The 25,593-nt window shown below is 38.1% G+C and overlaps 2 protein-coding genes across 5 annotated transcripts in view; one reads left to right on the top strand and one right to left on the bottom strand.

Annotated features, from left to right (window-relative positions):
* Positions 1-19,428, top strand: part of thoc1 (THO complex 1) — an 86,606-nt gene extending 67,178 nt beyond the window's left edge. For 2 of the 3 annotated variants that reach the window (XM_043688247.1, XM_043688246.1), the window contains exons 20-21: positions 5,726-5,810; positions 18,208-19,428. In XM_043688247.1, coding sequence (XP_043544182.1) covers positions 5,726-5,810; positions 18,208-18,500 — 378 coding nt within the window. In that variant the 3' untranslated portion in view covers positions 18,501-19,428. Of the gene's footprint in view, positions 1-5,725; positions 5,811-7,120; positions 7,207-18,207 lie in introns of all 3 variants that reach the window. The other variant, XM_043688248.1, reaches the window with a different exon arrangement.
* Positions 19,429-22,445: 3,017 nt separating this feature from the next.
* The window catches only part of usp14 (ubiquitin specific peptidase 14 (tRNA-guanine transglycosylase)), a 56,815-nt gene continuing 53,667 nt past the window's right edge, over positions 22,446-25,593 (bottom strand). For both annotated transcript variants that reach the window (XM_043688245.1, XM_043688242.1), the window contains exons 15-16: positions 25,057-25,164; positions 22,446-22,859 (exon numbers count right to left, since the gene is read on the bottom strand). In XM_043688245.1, coding sequence (XP_043544180.1) covers positions 22,708-22,859; positions 25,057-25,164 — 260 coding nt within the window. In that variant the 3' untranslated portion in view covers positions 22,446-22,707. The remainder of the gene's footprint in view (positions 22,860-25,056; positions 25,165-25,593) is intronic.

Genomic DNA, 25,593 nt, shown 5'->3' with positions numbered 1-25,593 from the left:
CTTTTCTGCTCAGAGGCAGCTGCTAAAATAGTGTTCATTATGTTTATCCAAATTTGGTCTCATTGTTCCTCAAAGCTGTAGGAACATGTTTTCTGTAGGCAACATTTCATGTCCAGTGTATGCCCCTTATCAGGCATGTGAAAATTGAAACAGGTGGTGTTAATTTCTTGAAGCCAGACATGGTAACTCTTTAAAATAAAATGGTAATTGTAGTTCAGACAGTTTTGTTTATTCTATATTGGCTTCCTGAACTTATCTCAGTTCATGCTAATGAAATCACAGTGGTCATTTTAGGTCTGTATTTGGCTTTTTTGAACTTTTTAGTTCATGATAGGTCCCAGGTATTAAAAATCAGATGAAGTTGAAAATTGATAATCTATATGTTACCACAATCTGGCCAAAACTGGCCAAACAAAAGGAGGATAATCAAAGCTTTTTTAGGTATGTGAAAAGAAAAAAAAGTGGTTAAGTCTAAAATTGGGCCCTTGAAAACAGAAACGGGTGAATTTATTATGGAGAACAAGGAAATGGCAGAAGAGTTGAATAGATACTTTGGATCTGTCTTTACTGGAGAAGATACAAGCAATCTCCCAGATGTAATAGTGGCTGAAGGACCTGGGGTAATGGATGAACTGAAGGAAATTTATATTCAGCAAGTAATGGTGTTGGATAGACTGTTAAGTCTGAAGGCTGATAAGTTCCCAGGATCTGATGGTCTGCATCCCAGGGTACTTAAGGAAGTGGCTCTAGAAACTGTGGACACATTGGTGATCATTTTCCAATGTTCTATAGATTCAGGATCAGTTCCTGCGGATTGGAGGGTGGCTAAGGTTGTCCCACTTTTCAAGAAGGGAAGGAGAGAGAGAACAGGGAATATAGATTGGTTAGCCTGATGTCAGTGGTGGGAAAGATGCTGGAGTCAATTATAAAAGATAAAATTACGACTCATTTGGATAGCAGTAACAGGATAGGGCAGATGCAGCATGGATTTACGAAGAGGAAATTGTGCTTGACTAACCTTCTGGAAATGTTTGAGGATGTAACTATGAAGAATGAAAATAGAAGGGTCGAGATGGGATAATTCAACAACTTTATCCCATCTCGACCCCTCTGTTTTCATTCTGCTCCGTAATTTTATTTCATTTATTTTTTAAAATATCTTTTTTCACTGTTCTGTACCTCTTATTTCTTGATTGTCTCTCTTTCTCTCGCTCCACACTCTCTCGTCACCTTTTTCTCTCCTCTTCCCCCTTTGCTACCCTTCTCACCTGTTTTCCATTTAGCCTCTGCTTCATCCATCCCCCACATACTTTGTCACATAGCACTGGTTTTAGCCTTGGTCATTCACAGCTCCTAATCTCCCTATAATCTCTCTATGCACTGTCATTATCACCTCTTTATTGCTACCTTTGCTTCTGGAGCCATGAATCGCCTTCTCTCAGCCTAGTTATAAATACCTCCCTATTTCTCCCTTTTTTTTCGCTTTGACAAAGGGTCAGTTAGACTTGAAACGTCAACTCTTTCTCTCCTTACAGATGCTGCCAGACCTGCTGAGATTTTCCAGCATTTTCTCTTTTGGTTTCAGATTCCAGCATCCGCAGTAATTTGCTTTTATGCTTTGAAATAGAACTGAATCTCAGTAGTTTGTTCAGAGAATTTAAAGATTATTTTCAGAATGAAAGATGAAAGGTTTTTGAGACAAATGTTTAATAATAGTGAGCTGGGTGAATAGAGTGAAGTTATCCAGTGATGGAGTTGCAGTAATGTGTCAAGAAAGAGCAAAATGATGTCACATGATCTCATTATGTGCTTGGAGGCAATGAGGGAGAAAAAAGTAATGTAGAGTAGAAGCAAGAGTGTGGAGGTAGTTGTTGGATGGAATAAAATGGAGAAGACAGCTGAGGAATTGAATGTATGGTTGCAATTTTGGGCAGACAAAATGTCTTATGTAATCCTGAATTTCGTGTTCTTGAGAGGAACAGAGTCAATGAAGGAATCTTTAAGAAAAAAAATGTGGTGCCTTTACCCTTCAAAATGATCATGGAGTAGTGGGAAAATTTGATTAAAAAACATATCCATTGATATCTTAATTAATATTACAATAGTTAGGTCAGTTGCCTGATGCATCTGTAGTAACAGCTTTGGAGCAAGATAGAAGAGAGAGATATAAAGTTTAGATTGTGGACTAGGAGAGTCTAAAAAATTAACCCCAGCATAATGATCTCCATTGAGACTGTCAAAATTGAAGACAAATTCAAAAATTCCTCATTATTTACTGAGAGAATGAAGCAATAGGATTATACAGATTAAACAAATGATTTTACTTTACTAACAAACACTACTAACTAAACTAATTTAGGATATCAATTATTCTGTAGAATAAAAAAAACTTACAAGCACTTACATTTTAAAACTGGGGGCATCCTCAACTGAGCCCCACTTTGACCTCCCCATTCACATGAAGCCATTGGCCACTTATTGGGCTTTTGAAGGTCCCTTCACTTCGTGAGGTCAATCAAACTGCTGCAACTCTCAATTTCATTTGGATTCTCCTAAATGTATTTGCTGACCTTCCAGTAGTCTTCAGCTAAGTGAGGCTTCTCTGCTTCTTAAGTACCTTATGACTGTAGCCACCAGTTCAAGCTTGGACATCATTGCACTCACTTCCTTTAATGGCTCAACCTCAGAAATATCTCTCGTTCTTACCTGCCCCTGTTTCTCTCTCTCTCTCTCTCTTCTTGTTTCCTCAGCAGCTTGTCACTCTCATGGTTATTACACATTTCTCTCTCTATCTCCAAGTTAAAACATGTGTGCTGGAAAAGTGCAGCAGGTCAGACAGCATCCAAGTGCAGGGAAATCGACGTTTCGGGCATAAGCCCTTCTTCCTGCGCTTTTCCAGCAACACATGTTTCAGCTCTGATCTCCAGCATCTGCAGTCCTCACTTTCTCCTACCTCCAAGTTAGCCATATTCCCCGTCTTTCTTTCCTCCTTCAGTTCTGTCTTAAAACTGCATTAAGGTTAATGTTTTCACTGCTTCAGCTAGAGGCCTGGCAAACATTTATGTCTCTTGCTCCCTTGAAATGCAGAGATTTAGCTGTCTTTGTTTTTAAAGTCAACTGCTGATTTTTTTTTAAAAAAGTTGATCATGTGCTGTAGCCATCATGGGCTAAGCCAACTTTTATTACTTATCGTTAATTGTCTTTGAGAAGATAATGGTGAGTTATCTTCTTCACCTGTTCCAGTAGGGAAGCTGTGCAACTGGATGGATGGAGGCTCAATTGATAGAAACACTTGCAGTGCTGTTGGGAAGGAAGTTCAGGATTTTGACCCAGCAGCAGTGAAACAAAAGTGATATATTTCCAAGTCAGGATATTATATAGCTTGAAGAGAAGCGTGCAAATGGCAGTAGTCTCATATATCTACTCTTGTCCTTCTATGTGGTAGAGGTTGCAGTTTTACAGAGCTGTGGCGATTTTCTGCAGTGTGTTTTGTATTGCCACTATTTGTTAGTGGAAGAAGTGAATGTTGAAGGTGTTAGGTGTGGTGCCTATTAAGCAAGCTGTTTTATCTGAGATGTTGTTGTGCTTCTTGAATGTTTTTGGCACCTCATTCATCCAAGCAAGTGGAGACTATTCCCTTCACACTCCTCTTATGCCTTGTGGATTGTGGACAGGCTTTGGGGAGCCATGTGGTGGGTTACTGGCCACATAATTCCTAGCCTCTGACCTGGTGTCAGCCACACTGTTTATATTCTAGTACAATTTCTGGTCAGGATATTGTTGATGGGATACTTAGTGGTGATAATCCCATTGGATGTTATGGGGGGGGATGATTAGATTCTCTCTTATTGGCTATGGCAATTGCCTAGTATTTACATGGCATAAATGATCCTTGCCACTTATCAACCCCAGCTTTGGTGTTATCCTTTGCTGTATATGGACACACCTTCTCTATTTGAGTTGTGAATAGTGCTGAATATTATCAGTGAACATCCACACTTCTGATCTTATGATGGAGAGAAAGTCAATGATGAAGCAGCTGAAGATGTTTGGACCTTGGATACTGATTTGAGGAAGTCCTCCAGTGGTGCCCTTGGACTGAAATGATTGACCTCCAACAGCCACATCATCATCCTTTATGCCAGGTATAACTTCAACCAGTGGATAGCTTTCCTTTCGATTCCCAATGACTCCAGTTTTGCTTGTGTACCTTGATGTCATCCTCCTACAAATGTTCCCTTAATGTCAAGGGTAATCACTCTTGCCTTGTCTCTGGAGATCAGTTCTTTTGTCTTTGTTTGGAGCAAGACTGTAATGATGTTGGGAATGAGAGGACCTGCAGAACCCAAACTGAACCAAACATCTTCAGCTGCTTCATCATTGACTTTCTCTCCATCATAAGATCAGAAGTGTGGATGTTCACTGATAATATTCAGCACTATTCACAACTCAAATAGAGAAGGTGTGTCCATATACAGCAAAGGATAACACCAAAGCTGGGGCTGATAAGTGGCAAGGATCTGAACAATAGTGAACAGGGTACTTCTGAGTAAGTGCCATTTGACAATACTGTCAACCGGTCTTACCATCACTTTGCCGATGATCAAAGGCTGTGTGGCAATTGGCCAGTTTTGATTTGTCCTTTTTTTTTCAATGAACAAAATCATGGAGGGACAGGGAAAACTTCCCTAACCTTCCATTGCCTATTTGCCTGGCAATATGGCACACTTTGAATGTTCCAACTAGAATGTAAATTTACTGTCCGTTATCTTCAAAATAGCCTCTTTAATTCTGGAAGCCATAGATAAATTATATTTCAAATAGCGTTAACGGCTATCTCCTGAGAGCCCCTGGTTTCATAGTTTAAAAAGGGTGCTTCTAACTTCTTTTGAATCTGCATGAATAATCTATTTCTCATTTCAATAGCTGTAAACTTTGTCATCTCAAAAGCTGAAAAATGGGCCATTTGCTGTTTAAATTATTTCCCATTTAATTGTAATCTTATTTAATAGACAATTTACATACCCCGAATTTATTTGAATATCAGCTAGTTTATTGTAGTTTATCAAGTTTCTCATTCAGGTGTTTTCAAATTACTTATTTTTACTGCTATCCAACCTAAGAATCCCTCATATATACAGATTATGGAATAAAATAGTCGCAAGACCATCAACTTGCTTATTATTTCTGATGTCACTCATGCATCTGATATTACCATAAAATACTATAACAATTCCTCTGAAGTTTATGCACGGTCTCCCTCCCAACTATCGAACAGCTGCATGTCACTTTTCCAAAAATTCTATTTCTTGGCAGTGATGACAGCGTAGGAGGTTTTTAAGTACATATTATTTCCCATTCACAACTACAAAGTTTTCCTTCTCGACATTCTTTTTTGGGTAAGCAGGGCTGTATAGTTTTGATAGATTCAGATCATACCATCTTAGAATAACTCTTATTCTTTTTCTAAAGTAATTTCATATGCATGTCTAGTCCACAGAAAATGCAAAACTTTACTCTCATTATGGGTGTTGATTTTCTTCTCACCTTATGTGAAATTTAAATGGTCCAATTTTATTTTCTTTTTTAAAATTTCCACTCCAGGCATGTGACTATCGTGGTTGCAATTAGCTAGGTATGATAAATAAAATGTAATAGTTAATCTGGTTGTGTTAAAGGGATGTTTTGCTGCAAGATCATTAATCGCTTCTGTCATTATTTGCAGCCTCCCTCTGAAGAGATAAAGACAGCAGAGGATGAGGATGAGGAAGAAGACAATGATGATGCATTGCTAAAGGAAAGCAATGAAAGTAAGTTTGAAATGCAGTTTTTATGTGAAATATATTGACGATTCTTTGCTACCTAATTGTAACCCCTAACTTCTCAACAATGATAACAGATCTGTGACCTAATGATATAATTTTCAAACTTCACTTTCTCCCAATCCACCCAGCACCATACCTCCATAAAGGAAAAGGCAAGAGAAGCCAGTCTTTCCTATTACTGTGTTCAGAAAAAAAATAAACTGATCGATGGAAAAAAGGCTTAGTTTTTTTAGGGTGGTATTCAAAGATCAGAATAATCAGAACTTTAATGGAAATCTCCCAAGTTCAAAACAGCATCCTTCATCTACGACGCTTGTTTCTAGAAAGCATTCAGTTTGGTTATTTAATCGTAAATATTTCAGTCAATTTCATAGTAGCCACTAACTGCTTGGAGAACACTATTAGCAAAAGTTTGTCATTGCATGATGACAAATGTTAGGTATTCTGCCACTGGCTGAAAAATACATGGGAACCTAAATTTGAGTGATTTTGTAAATGTTAATTCTCTCAGTAAACCCCAGGGCAACTACTGATTCGTGAAATACTCACCATTTAATTAGTCAGTGGGAAAATTGTTGCCATTGACAAGTCTAACTGGAGCCTGCTGCGTAGTCCAGACAAAAAAAACCTCACTACTGGCAAAGTTTGAAAATACATTTTTCTGATCTGTTTTCTGTGTATTAATGACTGCTCTGGCCTCTGCTGAGATAAAAATAAATATGCAAATCTCGATGTTGAACAGTTATAGGAATTTCTTGCTTTGACAGGCTCCCTATGAAGGAAAAATATGTGAACTGGCTGCTATTTTGTCTTATATAATGCCACAGATTAAAGGCATCATAGCATTGGCACCAAATTCAGAATCATTGTTGCTCTGAACTATTGTTACATGTTTGTTCTGGACTGGGACAGATGTTCTGGTTGTATTCAGATCAAATTTGACTATGAAAAATCAAGAAAGTGTTTGATGTTTACAAGATTTGGTTCCATTTGACATCTGTAGGTTTGATTTATGCTGAGCAATACGATAATAGCACGTATCCATTCATAGCAATAATGAGATTGAGGAAGGGAGTAGCAGCTTGATGAATGTTATTTACACTGATTCATTCAAGAATCATACTAAAGGCTAGGAAACATTAGTAAAATCCATGACATTCATTCTTGAAATAGCAAAATGTATGGAAACAGATATTCCTCTTCTGTTTAATAAGAACTATAAAAATACAGTATGAAATCTTAATTTTTGAAGAAAGCCTCCAATGTTGACATTTCTAGTTTCCCATGTATTTCAGCCAACAACAGCAGGCTACCTGACATCATCGTCTGGTGACAAATGGCTGCTAACGACCTCTCCCAAGCAGTTAATGGTTGCTATCAGGTAGGTAGAAGTATCCACTTTGAAGGCACTTTTACATTGTTAGATAGAGGTCTCAGGAAACTGCATTCAAATGGAGACTGTGACCTTTATGTGCCACATTGCCCAATTTATTTAGAACCCATTAGAAGCTGAACACTAGCAATTCCTGTTGGTAAATGGGAGGAAATCTTCCTTCATGTCTTTAATTGTAAGGAAAGTTTTGATGGCATTTCCTAAGTTTCGTTAAAATTTAGATTTCTGGCATCATTGCATATCCAAAGTTGGCTCCTTTATATTAATGAATGCAGTAGAAGACACGAGTACTACTGTAGGTAGTTTCTTTCAATGCAATTGATGTTGAATCTGATGTTTAATCATGAATTGTTTCTAGGGAAATGGAAGAGTATGCTGTCAGGAGTTATGCTTTGTAAATGACGTACACACTATAAACATGTAGTTCACTTTTTTTTAATGGTGATTGTTAGAAACGAAAATCGCTTCTCAATAATCGCTCTAGACAAATTCAGGAAAACAAAGTTTTATTAACAAGTCAAGTCTGCAGAGTCGGGCACCCTTAAAGAAAAGGCGCGCTGAGGCTTACAAAGTCTCCAGTATATATAGCACTAGTCCCTCCTCTCCTTGGCTCCAACAAGCCATGAGGTTCACATTCTTAAAAACATCATTATTTTTATCACAAAGTCTGCAACAAAAGGCTCCAGAGTCTCCAAAGTTTGTTGTTTTTCTCACCCTGTAGTCTTATCAGTCAAAGGCTTTAATCTGAAACAGAATGTCTCAAGTCGCACTCCCATCCTGGAGTCTTATCAGCCAAGGACTCATCCTTCTCTGCTGTGTGAATGGCTTCATCAATCAAGAGCCTGCTTGTTTTTACTATCACTCACAAATTGTCAGCATTCTGCACAATTTAAACTACTCTACTTTTGAGTATATAAAATGGTTGTTAGAAAAGAAAATGGCTTCATCAATCAAGGGCCTGCTTGTTTTTACTATCGCTCACAAATTGTCAGCATTCTGCACAATTTAAACTATTCTACTTTTGAGTATATAAAATGGTTGTTAGAAAAGAAACAAAAGTTTTGTCTTTTATTATAGATCAGTCTGTGGTCCAGGCACATCTTAAAGTTTAAACCGAAATTACCTCTCACAGTGATGAATTTAGCCGCAGAAGAATGAAAGACTTCCAATGTAGTTTCATCCACCTTGTCCCCAGCCATTCTAAAACAGTAACGCCCTTATTGTAAATAATAGCTTGGTAGTACAGAATTTAAACATTACTAAAAGAAGATGAGAAGTTGAAGCTTTTGTCTCATCTTTGCACTTATCAGAACTACCGTGGCAAGAAATGGAGTTGAATAAAGAGACACTATTTTATACAGCATGAGAAGAGGAGGATGATTGGTTGGCCTGTCATTGGTATGGATATACAGCAAGAACAATTAAATGTCAATCTTAATTTTTGGACTGGGCAGGTACATTCTGATTGGTCATGGTGTTGGCATGGATGCAGTAGAGACTGGCTGTCCCCAAGTCCCTTTCTTTTTAAGGTGCAATGCATGTACAAACTCCTTCTGCCTACGTGATACAGATTTTTGTGTCCTTATATCTTTAGCTTTAGCATGTATTAGTGCATTATACTGTGAGCCTACTGATGACCTTAAGTTAGCTTCCTGTGTACTCTTTAACACAGTCTGGATTATTGAATAAATGATTTCCAATAGCAGAATCACATCTAATGATGGATATACTTTTCTGAGACTTGTAAACGTGTTGGTTAAGCATGTGGCCCACTGCGGATGGTCAACAGAACATGTTATTTGGTAAGATCTGCCTTTCATACCAGGCATATCACAGCATTGGAACTCATAATCACTGTTACGCATTAGTGTGGCAAATATGTCTTTTTTGGCTTAACATTAGTGGAGAGAACCACTCTTGCAATTATTGCATAGTAACAGTGAGAGACAGCTTGTTTTACCTGTTATTCAGATTTTTGATTTATTTTCCACTTCCAGCATAATCTGAGGTAGACTGGGCATTGCTCAGGGCCAAAAGTGTGTAGGCATTTTCTTGAGTTCACATTATATGTGAATGATGATTTGATCAGGGTGCCAGTATTTATGCAGGATGGTTTTGAGATGCCCCCTACGACAGTGGTGAGCAGATGGCCAGGATCTATTCACTATGTTGCCAATAATATTGACCTTGTATTGCATGGGAATGTAGCAATCCCAATGTGTATGTTGACCAATAAATGTAAGCTTTTGTTAGATACTAGTTCAGAACCCATTGTAAAAGTTCTCAACTGATACATTGAGGAAAGAGAACCTATTTGACTGCTCCATTTCAGTGATAAATTTGAGTGCAGGATGGAGTTTCTTAAGCTGTGTAAAAAATAATTCTTTGCTGCTGTAGATTCAAATATCACAAATGCGTTACCTATATTTTAGAAATAGGCAAGGGATACGGGGTTTGTGGCCTTTTCATTGAAGATGTGCTTCTCATGGTAACCCAAATAAGATCTTAACAAGGAGTTGGCCTTCTATTTGAGGATATATAGAATCATTGAAACTTAACTGCATAAATTGCTAAGTTTATGAGTTTATTGAACAGGTTCTGACACAGGTGGTATATCTGGATTGCCATGATATAGTAGAGTCCAGTGGCTTTTTTAAGTGCTATGTTGACATATGTTGACGAATAAGCTAGCATTATCGAAAGACCAATCAGAATATACCTGCCTGGTCTAAGAATTAAAATTGACATGTAATAATCAAACAATCTGCACAATCTTCTCCTACCTTGTTCAGATCTGTTTCTGGCATCATGGTTCTGATGAGTGCAAGACAAAACATTTCAAATACTTGTCTCCTTTTAGCAATGTTTACGACCATCAATATAATTGTCAGAGTGAATTTCCCTGGGTAACCTTCTACCAGGAACATAAATCGGTGTTCAAAAAAAGGTTGGATTAGAGACCAAGTACATGCTTGAAATCTTGTTTGAAGAGTTGGGTTTTGGAGGAGTAACTCAATTACTCACCCTTAATGTTTCGGTTTACGGAAAGAATTTCACAATAGTACTGAGACAGCTGAAAGTTTTGTCACCAATGGGGAGGTGAAGATGGAGCAGAATCTGACAATAGACATTGCAAAAATAGGTTGTAAATTTTCAACTGAAAACAATAAATGCTGGAGATCACAGCAGGTCAGACAGCATCCATGGGGAGAGCAAGCTAAGATTTCGAAGAGTCATCTAGATTTGAAATTTTAACTTGCTCTCTCTTTGTGGATGCTGTCTGACCTGTTGTGATTTTCAGCATTCGTTGTTTCAGTATGGGTTCCAGCATCTGTAGTAATTGGTTCCTTCAGTTTGTAGGTTTTGATGTTTAGCTGAAAGAGGAATAGGATGCCAATGGTATGTTCTGTCAGAGAAAGTAGTCAGTGGGAATGAGATTTGAGTAGGTGATAAGGGAGTGGAGTTTCTGGCTGGAATTGGAGACAGTAGATAGAAAATGGGAAAAGTTGTGACATTTCTGAGGCCATTTGCCTTATTTCCTAGTGCAGAGGCAGTCGATTGAAACAAGCCGTTTGGATACAATTAGAGTTCCTCATTATCAATATACGTGGGAAAGCTGACCCTTGTGTATGATGACGCTGAAAGGCAATATGTATAAAATGAAGAGGTGGTATAAAGATAGATCTGGAAATGATAGTATGCTGTAGGGGAAGAATGCTGTTGCTGAAGATGTACCCACTGTTTTCAGGTGAGAAGGAATGGCACCATGTCATGCAATTGCATGGATCTCGCTAAGAGCAAGGCATAGCAAACAGAGGACTGGGGAGGAAGGCAGACCAAACTTTATCAAATGTGCAGAAACAGGATAATGTTTCATGGTCATTGAAGATATAATTTGTTATTTTGTTTAGAGTTGTTTCAAAAGTATCATCAAGATTCAAAGACGTTCATGAGATGTGGATGGAACACACTGGAAGGCAACAATGTGCGAACCATGGAAAGAAAGAGACAGGCTGAGATTGTGTGTTAGTTGTAGAAAATGATTGGATTGAGTAGGAGTTTTTGGGAAGTGGAAGTAATTAGAGTTTTGCAGAGGGGACAGAGTGCCTGAGGAAATTATCTCGTTGATATACACTGACATGGGAGTCTATAGGTTTTGAGTTGAGGGGGTAAAAGAGGGTTAGCATGACAGTGATAATCTTGATGAGTGCAAATGACAAAATTAGAAAGAAACTGACTGGTTCGATGTTAAGAAGATCAGAGAAGATAGCTCCATGCGTTCTCTCCAAGATTAAGACCTGTCTTGAGATGGAAATGCACGACAATTACTCCCCCTTAATGTTTCGGGTTACGGAAAGAATTTCACAATAGTACTGAGACAGCTGAAAGTTTTGTCCCAATGGGGAGGCGAAGATGGATTGAAGATTGAAGGAGGCAACTAATCTTAGAGAGGTTGCAGAATGATTGATTCTGGTCTGAGTGGTTTTGGTTATAGAAATTAACACTGACAAATCAGATCTGTTGTTTAATGACTGAACTAATAATCAGCTGGATAATAATTTTTGCACAGTTCTGACTACTGTATTGTACCCAGGTGGGACAGGACTGGGCAACTGATGCTTTGAGAACAGCAAAGATCTATCAATGGGAAGGAGGGGAAAAGCAAGAGAATTTAGTTAATACAAATTTGGCATCAGTCTTGAGTCACTGTTAGCACTCTCATTCTTGAGTTCAAACCCAGTCCAAGTCTTAAGCATGTAATTGAGGCTGGCATTTCACTGTAGGATGGAGGGAGTGGTCTACTGTTAGAAGTGACACTTTCTTAATGCAACATTAAACCAAGGCCCCCTCTGTTCTCTCAGGTGGACACTAAAGATACCAAGGAACTAAAATAAATGCAGGCCAGTTTTCTCCTTGGTGTCCAAATGAATAATTTATCCTTCAATCAACATCTCAAATATTATCTAGTCCCGTATCTCACAGCTGTTTGGGGGACCTTGTGTTCAAACTGGCTGCTGGGTAGAAGGTAGATGAGTTACCATCGGGGACGGAGAGGGAAGGGGCAGGCAGTGCAGGAATCCCCTCCACAACAAGTATACCGTTTTGGATACTGTTGGTGGGGGACGACTTAGCAGGGATAAGCGATGGGACACAGGTCTAACCCGATGCTCAGAAGGGAAGGGGGAAGAGGAGCAGAATTAGGGACTTCATAGTTAGGAGGACAGGCGGGAGGTTCTGTGGGAACGAGGGAGACTCGCGGTTGGTGTGTTGCCTCCCAGATGCCAGAGTTTGTTATGGCTCTGATCGTGTTTTTGGGATCCTTGTAGAGGAAGGGGAGCAGCCCCAAGTTATGATCCAAGTAGGCACCAGTGACTAGGTAGGAAGAGAGATGGGGACTTAAGGCAGAAATTCAGGGTGGTTGCTTAGAGTTAGGACAAACAAGAGTAGTTATGTCTGGTTTGTTGACCGTGCCATGTGCTTGGACATAGAGAGAGAGGAGTTGAACATGTGACTACAGGGTTGGTGCAGGAGGGTTTTGGATTCCTAGATAAGTGGGGCTTTTTCTGTGGTAGGTGGTACCTCTCTCTGGTGGGGGGGGGAATATTTGCTAATGCTGTTTGGGTGGGTTTATACTAATTCAGCAGGGGAATGGGAACCTAAATTGTAGTTCGAGTATAGAGGAGATTGAGAATAGGGAGGTCCAAAATAAGGTTTCAAGGTCACAAGAGGGCACCAGCAAGCAAAAGGTTGGTTTGAAGTATGTCTATTTCATGGCAGGAGCATCCGGAATAAGGTGGGTGAACTTGCAGCATGGGTTGGTACCTGTAATTTCAATGTTGTGGCCATTTCAGAGACATGGGTAGAGCAGGGACAGGAATGGTTGTTGCAGGTTTGGGGATTTAGATGTTTCAGTTAGAACAGAGCAGATGGGAAAAGAGGTGGGGGTGTGGCATTGTTCATCAAGGACAGTATTACAGCTGCAGAAAGGACGTTTGAGGACGTCAACTGAGGTAGTATGGGCTGAGATTAGAAACTGGAAAGGAGAGATCACCCTGTTGGGAGATTTCTGTAGGCCTCCGAATCGTTGCAGAGATTTAGAGGATCACAAATATGATTCTCGATAGGAGTGAGAATGAGTGGGTAGTTGCTGGGGGACTTCAACTTCCCAAATGTTGATTGGGAATACAAGATTTCAAGTACTTTAGATGGATCTATTTTTATCCATTGTGTACAGGAGGGTTTTCTGACACGGTATGTAAACAGGTCAACAAGGGGCGAGGCCATATTGGATTTGGTACTGGGTAATGAACCTGGCCAGGTGTTAAAATTAGAGGTTGGTGAGCACTTTGGTGATAGTGACCACAATTCAGTTACATTTACTTTAGCAATGGAAAGTGATAGGAGGGCAAGAGCTACAGTTGGGGGAAAGGCAATTACAGTGCAATTAGACAAGATTTAGGACCCATAGGATGGGAAAGGAAATTGCAGGGGATAGGCACTCTAGAAGTATAGAGCTTATTCAAGGAACAGCTACTGTGTGTCTTTGATAAGTACGTACCTGTCAGACAGGGAAGAAGTTGTCAAGTGCAGGAGCTGTGGTTTACTAAGGAAATTTAATCTCTTGTCAAGAGGAAGAAGGCAGCTTATGTTACAGGATGTGATGGCTCAGTTAGGGTGATTGAGAATTACAAGGTAGCTAGGAAAGACCTAAAGAGAGAGGTAAGAGGAGCGAAGAGGGGCCATGAGAAGTTGTTGGCAGATAGGATCAGGGAAAATCCTAAAGCCTTTTATAGGTATATAAGGGATAAAAGAATGACTAGTGTAAGATTAGAGCCAATCAAGGACAGTATTGGGAAGTTCTGCATGGAGTCAGAGGAGCTGGGGAAACGCTGAATGAATATTTTTCATCAGTATTCGCAGTATTGTCAAGGGGAATACTGAGAAACAAGCTACTAGTCTAGATGGGATTGAGGTTCACGAGGTGGTGTTAGAGATTCTGGAAAGTGTGAAAATAGATAAAACCCCAGGGCTGGATGGGATTTACCCTCGGATTCTCTAGGAAACCAGGGAAGAGATTGTCGAGGCTTTGGCTTTGATTTTTATGTCATCGTTGTCTACAGGAATAGTACCAGAAGACTGGAGGATAGCAAATGTTCCCTTGTTTAAGAAGGGGAGTAGAGACAACCCTGGTAATTATAGACCAGTGAGCCTTACTTCAGTTGTGGATAAAGCGTTGAAAAAGGTTATAAGAGGTAGGATTTATAATCATCTCGATAGGAATGAGTTGATTAGTGATAGTCAACACAGTTTTGTGAAGGGTATATCGTGCCTCACAAACTTTATTGAGTTCTTTGAGAAGGTGACCAAACATTTGGATGAGGGTAAAGCCGTTGATTTGGTGTGTATGGATTTCAGTAAGGCATTTTTACAAGGTTTCCCATGGTAGGCTACTGCACAAAATACGGAGGCATTGGATTGAGGACGATTCAGCAGTTTGGATCAGAACTGGCTAGCTGAAAGAAGACAGAGGGTGGTGGTTGATGAGAAATGTTCATCCTGGAGTTCAGTTACTAGTGGTGTACCGCAAGGATCTGGTATGGGTCTACTGCAGTTTGTCATTTTTATAAACAATCTGGATGAGGGCGTAGAAGGATGGGTTAGTAAATTTGCGAATGACACTAAGGTCGCTACAGTTGTGGATAGTGCTGAAGGATATTGTAGGTTACAGAGGGACATAGATAAACTGCAGAGCTGGCCTGAGAGGTGGCAAATGGACTTTAATGCAGAAAAGTGTGAGGTGATTCACTTTGGAAGGAGTAACAAGAATGCAGAGTACTGGGCAATGGTAAGATTCTTGGTAGTGTAGATGAACAGAGAGATCTGTGTCCATGTACATTGATCCCTGAAAGTTGCCACCCACATTGATAGCGCTGTTAAGAAAGCATGCGGTGTGTTAGCCGCAGCTGTACAAAACTCTGGTGCGACCGCTGTTGGAGTATTGCATGCAGTTCTGGTCACCACATTATAGGAAGGATGTGGAAGCTTTGGAAAGGGTTTAGAGGAGATTTACTAAGATGTTGACTGGTATGGAGAGAAAGTCTTACGAGGAAAGATTGAGGCACTTGAGGCTGTTATTGTTAGAAGGTTGAGAGGTGACTTAATTGAGACATATAAGATAATCAGAGGGTTAGATTGGGTGGACAGTGAGAGCCTTTTTCCTAGGATGGTGATGTCTGGCATGAGGGGGCATGGCTTCAAATTGAGGGGTGATAAATATAGGACAGATGTCAGAGGTAGTTTCTTTACTTAGAGAATAGTAGAGGTGTGGAACGCACTGACTGCCAACAGTTGTAGACTTGCCAACTTTACGGGCATTTAAATGGTCATTGTATAGGCATGTGGACGAGAATGGAATAGTGTAGGTTAGATGGGGTTCAGATTGGTTTCACAGGGCGGCACAACATTGAGGGCCGAAGGAAGGGTCTGTACTGTGCTGTAATCTTCTATGCTGTATTTCCCCATAGTATAACAGATAACTACATTTTATTGGTTCTGAAGTATTTGGGATATTCTGAAGTTACTTAAGTGCTATTTAAATGTAAGTTCGCTTTTACTTTGAGATGGAGGAGAATTTTTATCATGACTGGATGATGATAGAATAGGGGTTGGTCATGATTTTGTAGGTTGTATGGAAGTGCGGGGTGTTCAGAAAGGAGGACGTAGGTGGCCAAAATCTAGATGCAGAGACGTTCTGAAAGCTGATGAGGATTGCTGAGGACATGGTATGTCTTGCTGCTAGTTATTGTCTTGGTATCCTCTTTAGCTTGATGTTCAGACCACCATTTGACTTGCATCATTGACAACCTTTATCATATCTACTGTTTGACTCCTAGAGAAAAATCTCTTAGTGAAACTCGGATTTATGAAACATTTAATTGTCAGTTGCTAAGACGCAGCTGTAGATGTAATATTAGTATAATTTATAACTGTTATCTCTTTAGTGAATCTGTTCATTATGTTAATATGTACCAAGTGCTTCCTTTAGGTCAGTCAAAACATATGTAAGGACAGTGGAATGACTGTCATCCTAGCTATCACCTCACTATTCATTGCTTTGCTGATGTTGGAAATCCAGTGAAAATAGAAAATGCTGGGGATACTCAGTAATTCAGGCAGCATCTGTAAAGAGAAATGGTTACGTTTTCAGACCATTGATCTCTCATCAGATTATGTAAGATTCAGTGTTGTCTGATAACATGGTAGCATATGCATCACAGCTTCATCTTGTGCTGCCAGAGAATTATAGCACATGGCTTTGTACCTTGAATTTCCATTCATAGCAAAACCAGCTGACAGGAGATGTTTAACAAAAATGGTGCCTGGGCAACTTAGGTTGTAGATTTTAGCAATAAATGTTAAAGGGGCAGCAGTAGAGACCTAGCTTGTTGCTACAAGGTCTGCCTTCTAGTTTTGATTGTAGTCTGATACTAAACTGCTATTGTCTTTATTCAAAACTGTTCACTAAACAAATCCTTTCTGAAATCTCACCAAGAATTGTGGATGCTGAAAACGTGAAACAAAAACAAAACTTGCTGGGGAAACTCAGCAGGTTTGGCAACATTTATAGAGAGAAAGCAGAGTTAATATTTTGGGTTCAGTGACCTTTCTTCAGAACTCTAAGTAACCAGGAAAAAGCGGTATATATATATATACTGAAGACAAGGAGTGGGAGGATAAAGGAGTAAGCAATAGATGGCGTTGGAACCCAGAAAGAGAGAGTGAGTGAAAAGCCAATATTGGGGACCATAAGTGAGTGAAAATGGATTGGCTGTGCACAGCTTTTCTTTATGCCTGGTTTACTATTATCCATTGCTTTGTTTGTCTAACCGTCGATCTCTGCCTCTAGGCTCTATCTCTACCTATTGCTTACAACTAACCCCCCAAAGACTTCACATAAACCACCTTTCCCTAGCTGTCAGGTCTGACTCGAAACATTAACTCTACTTTCTCTCCATAGAGCTGCTAAACATACTGAGTTTATCCAGCAATTTCTAAGGTTGAGCATGCATTTGCATAAAGTGTTGAATTTCTGATCAATCCAAGAGGTGTTAAAATTGCCAAATTATGATCTAAAGCTGACAAACTGATTGTGCTTACCTCTTCTCATTTTAGTGTAAAGCCAAAATTGACAAATAGAATTAAGTTTTACTCTTAAAACTTGAAGCTAGATGAAGTAAAATTCAGGCATTTCACAGAGTACATTTTAAAAGTACTTCATTGACTGTAAAGGGCTTTAGAGCATCCCAAAGTTGTGAAATTAAAGGGCAAACCTTTTCTTTATGTAAACCATTCCAATAAAATGAGTCTAACAAACTCATTTTAATTTTATTCTATCATGAAATAGAGTTTTTGGATTTGCATTAATTGCCAATAGCACAGAGGGTCTGTAATGTTTAGAATAAAGGCAAATTAACAAAGGAAAATAGACCACACAAAAAAAATCAAAGAATGACCTTTCTCCCTCAATGGCAAAATTTCTAAAAGGGTGCCCAGACAATTTTTTTCGCACAGGAGTATGAAAAGTATAATTGGGTTGCATGCATAATTCTAGTTGTAGAATATTATCAGAAACAAAAACAGAAATCACTGTGAAAACTCAGCAGTTCTGGCAGCATTTGTGGAGAGAAAGCAGAGTTAGTGTTTCTGGTCTGGGGTAACCCTTCTTTAGAATTGATAGTAGTTAAGAAAAGATTTCTGAATATAATAAAGATGTGGAGATGGAGTCTAGACAGACAAAAACAGTTTATCAAACAAAGGAATGGGTAAAGGTAATAACAAAGTGTTTATTTTTAATGGTAGTTTTCTTTTGAAGTTTATTCAGATCTAACCAGTAGATGTGGTTTTTAGTTTTTGTGCATAAACTATAGTATTTGATAAGTGCTTTGCTTGATGCAAATTATTAAACTGACATTTAATAATTTTTTTCAGGTCCTGATATGCAGACTAAGCTTGTAACAGGTGAACAGATAGACATACTCGCTAACAAGCTTGGAGAACAGTGGAAAGTATTGGCACCACACTTTGAAATGAAGGAGTCTGACATCCGTGGAATTGAATCTGATAGTGAGGATGTGAAGATGCGTGCTAAACTGCTGTTGGTTGCATGGCATGATCGGGAGGGACTGCAAGCTACAGTGGAGAATTTTTTGTCTGCATTGATTGATGCTGGTTTAACTGAACTTGCAGAAATCCTGACAAATGAGGCTGATAGTCTAAGCTAATCAATTACTGGAAAAAAAAGTATACAAATTGACCAAGTTTTTTTTATTTTACTGTCCTACTTTAAAAGGTGGTTAATTTTACAATAACTTTTTTATGAATCCATTTTTTGATATTGGGATATATTAGTTTATTCTCCTTCCAGCAGTTGCTAGCCATATATTTTACAAAAGAGGTTTATGTTGATAAGCAAAACTTGGCATGGTGATCATGCTTACAATTATAGGTGATTTTGATAATGAGATTGCTTTATTAAAGTTCAGAGTGGTTCACTGCCATGTTTTAGTGTAACCTCAATAACTAAATTTGCCAGACATTTGATTAGTGGGCAGATGTCACGATCAGTGGTTACTACCCTCTAATGTTGAAATAACAGCATGTAAATATGAGTCATTCAATATTCTTGATTATGCATAAATAAGGCCAAACAATCTTTGTCAATTTATGAACAAAAGTTACTTTGAGCCAAACTGCTCCAGTTTGGAAATTTAATTATAAAAGCTATAATTTTTGAAGCAATTCAACTTTTAATCTCTACTGTTGAATTTTCTTCCTCTTCAAGTTTTCCTTGGGCCTCTAGTCACTATTATGAAATACCATCTTAGTTTTCTTACATTAATGCCAACTGTTTTGAGTTTCTATATGCCATACATCATTCCCAACTAAAACGGATAGATGACCTCATAAACCATTCATAAACAATTTACCGAAAAGACCACATTAGTAGACTGATTTTGTTTTGTCATCTCTTGTTCCATTGTTATATAGACGCATGTGTTTTAGTGTTCCTCATGGCACCACAACTGAGAGAATCCCAGCATTTTAGGATTGTAAATGTGAAACCTGACTCAACATGTTGCGTCTGCACACAGACAATTTCTACACGTTTTTGGATTGCATGTGACTGTTTAATAAATGATTCCAATCAAATTTATGTTGTGTAAAAAGTATTTTATCTGGTTCTGGAACCATAATCAACATACCATATGGAGAGTTGCTCAGAAAAGTTATTTTGCCTTTTATTTATTCTAAGCTCCACATACAATTACTTCCTTTGTAGAAAGTTCTTTCTTTACATAGCCGACCTGTGTCTTGATTCATTTTCTCCATGTAGCTTTGTTTCCAGGTTTCACCAAAGATTTACTCTTTTGAGAGCCATTATATACATACTGAAATCATATGCTGGTAAAGTGCTTAGCAATGCAGTGATGCATTTCCTATTTGACTGAAATGTAAGCAAATTTTTTTTAAACTGAAGTTTAATTTCCAAATATATATATTTTTTCCAGGAAGCAGAAGACTAATTCTTGCTCCTTTTTAAGAAAGCGCATCACCTTCTAGCTTTAATAAGTCTGCTTTGTTCTATGAAAGAAAGAGAAACAAAACTAGGCCAAGACTGCTGCTCCATATTCAATTAAATCATGGTTGATCTAGTCCAGATCCATATTTCCAGATTCTCTTCTTGTCCAAACATCTCATGATCTTGGTCTCAACTATGTCATTAGTTTTACTTTTACTTCTGTTCAAGCAATGAACTATTGCTGACTCATGGCAGACAGGTCAGTTTTATCATTTGGTTTTGTTTTGGAAATTAATGGGGTTAATGAGCATGGTGGGACCTAACTGTTCTGCTGACAGAGTTTCAAAGTGACCACAAAAGAAAAATAGTTAAAGGATTAAAGTTTTGGAATATCCTGAAAATAACTGGAGAAATATTAAATTATTTCTATACTTTCTGATCCATTCTGTCCTAAGTTTATTTTCTTTGCCTTACTGAGATCACAGTCATGTTTATGTAACTGGGTTTATCTGTACGAATGCTTTAGCTGTAACATCAATTAGAAGACCATGACACTAATCACCTCTTATAGCTACTCATCAGCTCTTGTTCTCTTGTCTTTATCCCAGTCATGCCATCGTTTAACTCCATTATCCAAACACATTTTCTTTGCTTCCTTTATCCACTTATCATTCTTTCCAAGTTGAAATGCCTTCTAAATACTGCTGAAAACTTGTATTGAAGGTATTCATCTTCCACTGATTAGGACAAATGCAAGGATCTTGAGTTTCAAATGATCATGACAACTTATACTGTAAGAGAAAAGTTGCTGATTGTTTAGCAGATTGACTATAGCTCAGGTAGTGTCATGAAGAAAGTGACAAGAAACTGAAGGCTTCCCCATGCTCCCATATAATTCTAAATAGAGGAATGTTCTTTAGATGATCCTACTTTATTCATTCACAGGATAGGTGTGTCTCTGATTAGGGATGGGTGTTAAATGCTGGCCCAATTTCCCCAGAGGTGGATCTGGAGTCACATGTAAGCCAGACCAGCTAAGGATGAGAGTTTCTTTCCCTAGAAGACATTAGTGAACCAGACAGATTTTTCCTGACAACAGTTTCATGGTATTATTAGACATTTTTAAAATGTCTTCATAGAGGAACACACAAACAATGTTCCAAAAATCTTGGGGAGCACAAGGTCTAGTGAGGAGGAACTGAAGGAAATCAGCATTAGTAGTATAATGTTGTTAGACTAAAAGCAAATAAATAATCAATCATTCAATAATTCTCATGAGCTCAGCAACTCGATAACTTACAGCTGGAATTTGACTGAGAATCCTACATTTTGGTTTGGAGTTATACACAGAGCATCAAGTTAAATCCCAAAGAAACTGGTATTCTTTTCCATATTTTATATAGAATCAGAGATATACAGAACAAGGCTCTTCTGCCTATCACATCCATGCTGACCAAAAACCACCGAAACCACATTTTCCAGCACTTGACTCAGTTTTGTATTTCTTGCTACCAAGTATACATCTAAATACTACTAAAATGTCATTTTATAATTTATTTTTAAAATGGACCATCTTGCTGGATAAACCAGCCGAGCCTGATCACAATTGTATTTTCAAAAGCTTGTGAATAGATAGCTTTAGCTAGAATGTCTATGCAAACAAAAACTTGAGACGCATCATCTGCTTCCAGTTAAGTCTGGAAAACATGAAGATCCAATATGCTAAAATTGCAAAAATGCTTTTAGTAACCTCATCCCCTCAATGGAAATTCCAATGGGAAAGAAAGCTACCCCATGTCAGATTAATGACTTCTAATTAGGCCACTGAGATGAGCCATCAGCATTTGATATACCCATCTCTACCATTACCAAAATCTGTATGAATTGTAACTATGCATGCATATGTCTGCACATGTACATATGTGGGGATAAAAAGTGAAATTATTTTGTCAATAATTTCAACTTTAAAGGATTTTGCTATAGTTTTATTACAAAAATTAGAACCTGATGACAAGTTTGGGGAACACCCAATGACCTACCTGAAGCTTGAAAGGGTTCAGAAAAAGATTTACAAAGGATGTTGCCAGGGTTGGAGGCTTTGAGCCATAGGGAGAGGCTGAGGAGACCAGAACTATTTTCCCTCGAGCATGGGAGGCTAAGGGGTGACCTTCTAGAGACTTAAAATCTGATGGGAATGGATAGGGTAAATAGCCACAATCTTATCTCACTGGACCAAAGGGGTCTGTTTCCATACTGTACAGCTCTACGACTCTACAACAAAAAAAAAAGTAGAAAGGAGTAAATCGAACAAGACCATGCTATTTTAGACTGGAGAGGAAAAACAATTAATTTAAATTCAACTCATTCCCCTAATGTCCATGACATTCAACCACTATGTTTTAGTGAAAAGTTTTAAAATTTATATTATGTAGTACAATATGGTTTTGTATGAGGCAGCAATATGGACTATTAGAACTTGGCACAGAGTGTAAAATTTACAAATGGAAGGTTTATATTTAAATGTTTTTAATACATTATGAAAATTAAGTGTTAATTGTGGTTTATGCAACTGTAGTTGTGATGCTGTACAAAAGAGAAGCAGTCATGATTGAAAACAACATTTAACAAAAGGGAAAGCACAAAAGAATTATGGATCACCTTTTTATTATTCCACATTGAGAAATGTCAGAAATAAGAATAGATCAACTCCACAGGCTTTCCTCAATGAACACCCTATTTGTTTGCAAAAGGTGTGGTAGATGATGTGAAGCAGTATCAGAAACACAGTTGAGGCAATACCTTCCTTTTTCAGTTTTACTTAACGTCAGCTACAAAAAGTGAAGGCATCATAAAACATTAATAGCCATGCAGGTTAACAAAAATTAAGCTAGTTGTGCTCAATCATGACATCATTGTGGGGTTTCATCTTCAATTATTTCTAGTCTACGAGGACCATATAGTAGAACATAGGCTATGTGCCAGTCGCCTCCACCAGACAACTTCAGAATATCTTCAGGTGCCACAACACTGACTTTATCGTCATCGAATTTGATCCACTCATCTAAAAAATAACAAGAAATGGAAACCTTCATATGCAGGTATACATGATATATAATCCCTTCTTGTGATGTATATTTGTATGTAATAGGGCAAGGCTTTGAAAACCTTTGGCAGTTCTCCTGAACGTCTACTCAAATTGACTAAGTAAGGAGAGATAGATATAAACATCAAAAAAAGCCTGCCAAAAGATTGCATTTAGTATGGAAGTATGTTCAGTTTTTTTATTGGTACTGGAGAGGAACAAAAATAGTATCTGTTTAAATAAGCACAAATTTCTCACTTACTTAGATTTTTTTTTAAAAAGAGTAGGAAGGTTATGAGTTTGACATTTTGCTCCACCTGTAGCTGCATTTATGGGAGGATATGATACCACCCTACAAGGGAAGAAAAGCAAGTGGAAATGCTGTGCCAGGAGGACATTACTGCTAACCAAAGGAGGTACTGAATAAGATCTAGAAGCAAGATTTCAGAAAACAAGTACAGTAGAAATGTAGTATGAGCTTGTTTCTCTTTAAGAAAGATTTAACACAATGCCCTTTATGACAAGTTTTCTCCTTCCTGAAGATGCCAAATTGCAATCACGTTTGTTTCCACAAGCATGGCAGCTATCTAGTACTTCGGCCACCATTTATAATACAAATGTGGACAATGAACAACTGAGGGCTGACACATCATGAGTAGCCTCAACTCTACTCCCTGTCCCCAAAAGGTTTTCAGGATTAAGTGTTTAAGTATTCAGTGTTAGATTTCTGCATTAGAAGAACAATATTTCAGAACAGTGTAAAGCTTTTAGATTTAAATGTTTTGTTTTTAGAAAGAACCAAAGCAAAGCACTTAGCACCAATTCATTGAAGCATGTTTCATCTCTTGACCGAGCATGTACCAAAACCTATAAATTAGACACAGAAACTTGAGAATGTCATTGCAAATTATTTTTGAATCATTGATTATGACCAACATGAAATCATTTGGAACAGTGCTAGAAATCTCCCTCCTGTATACAGCTCTTTTCATTTAATTGTTTTGCAGTCTAAATTTCTATTTCGCTGGAGTAGAGAATAACTTAAGATTTTCATTTTCACTTAGCAATATTAAACCAGTGACAAACAAAGAAAGGGGAAAATATGATGGCAAATTCATCAGTGAGGCTGTCAAAGGCAAGCCTTGGAATAGATTTAGAACATCTAAGGGAAAAAGGCAAGGCGTTATATTTTGTAGGAATCAAACTGCAGTTTATTGGTTCAGCAGCAGACCTGCAGAAAGACTCTCTAATATCCAAAACAAAGTTTCTCAAAAAGACTGTGGATGCAGAATCCTGAAGCGGAGGGAAATATGCTGACTATCAGAGACAGAGTAACTAGCAGCAGCTGCTGATTGCATGGATGTGATATCGAAACATAATTACTTGCCTCTTATTATTTTCTTGATTGGATAGGCTGGTGAGGTAAGTGTGAAATGGCAAAAGGTTTTATTATGAAAAAGCTTTTGTCAATTTGAGAGTTCCTTATCAAAGTGAAATTGATCTAACCTTCGTATACAGCCAAACAAGTTTTCAATCCCAAGGTAGAACAATGATTCTGCTGCTAAGGATTCTGTGCCAAGAGCTCTCCATTCTATAAAAGCTGTTTGTTTCATAAATCTGCTGCTTCCTCACTTTGACCTATGCACTAATGACAGCTTTCTGTAAATAAAACAGATTCAAAAGTGCTACCAGAATTCTATTCACTAGGTCATCTCATATGTAACTTGAATAAGACAGTGAGCAGGCAGATACTCACCCAATTGCTCCATGGATTAGTTGCTAAGTAATGCAACTCTACTCATTATATTTAATAGTTTCTCATTTAATGAAAGCACCTTTGTTTTATTAATCATTTGGTAGTAAAGAACTTGAGCATTGTTGAAAGATGACATTTTAGTGCAGTCTCTCATCTTGATGTAATCAGGATTGCCCATTAACTGTCAGCCAATAGCATTAATGGGTGTATTCACCATGGCAATACCTCTATCAATCAGAATCCACTTGCCAATCAGTACTCCCCCTCATGCAGTATAAATATTGTTTTTTCCCTTAAATTTTCATTTGCAAAATGTCCCAATGAGTGCAAGACAAAATGTTTCAACAAAATGTGTCATTTTCAGCAAAACTTTATTCAATTAGTTTTGATGAGAAGGGAGTGTATAAAATAAGAAAGTACCTGATTTTCTTCTCACCCAAGCTACATAATGACCAGATGAACTCGACCTGCCTTGATGTGTTAGCACCGCCATTAGATCATAATATCCACTGTTATTGGAGCCTAAATCTGTGAAAATAAAACCAGAATTTATTTCACTGTAAAGGTCTTAAGCAGCATATGTGTCACAACTCTACAGTGCTAAGTTAACAATCTCTGTGTGAAAAGTCACAAGGCACAGACTAAGTACTATGTTAGTTAACTGTCAACTGAAAAGAATATTTTAAGGATGGGGAAATCTATCAGCCAGGTTGCAGACAATAGGTTTGGAAGCAGAGGGATTCTAGAAGTAACAAAGATTAGAGAATTTATGTTTATTTTTTTAAAAAAAAGCATTGCAACCCCACAATTGAAGGGTGACAAAATCATCCACTTGTAGCATGATTCTTAAATAACTGATGGTATAGAAATTAAGCAAAAACAAAAGGTTCATGTATCAGCTTGCTCAGTCGGTCAGTGTGGCTAACTTGAGTGTAATTTCAAGCATCCCAGCATGGC

This window comes from Chiloscyllium plagiosum, chromosome 4, assembly GCF_004010195.1.
Source record: "Chiloscyllium plagiosum isolate BGI_BamShark_2017 chromosome 4, ASM401019v2, whole genome shotgun sequence".
Taxonomy (NCBI): Eukaryota; Metazoa; Chordata; class Chondrichthyes; order Orectolobiformes; family Hemiscylliidae; genus Chiloscyllium; species Chiloscyllium plagiosum.
This window is presented reverse-complemented; position numbering and strand designations above follow the sequence as displayed.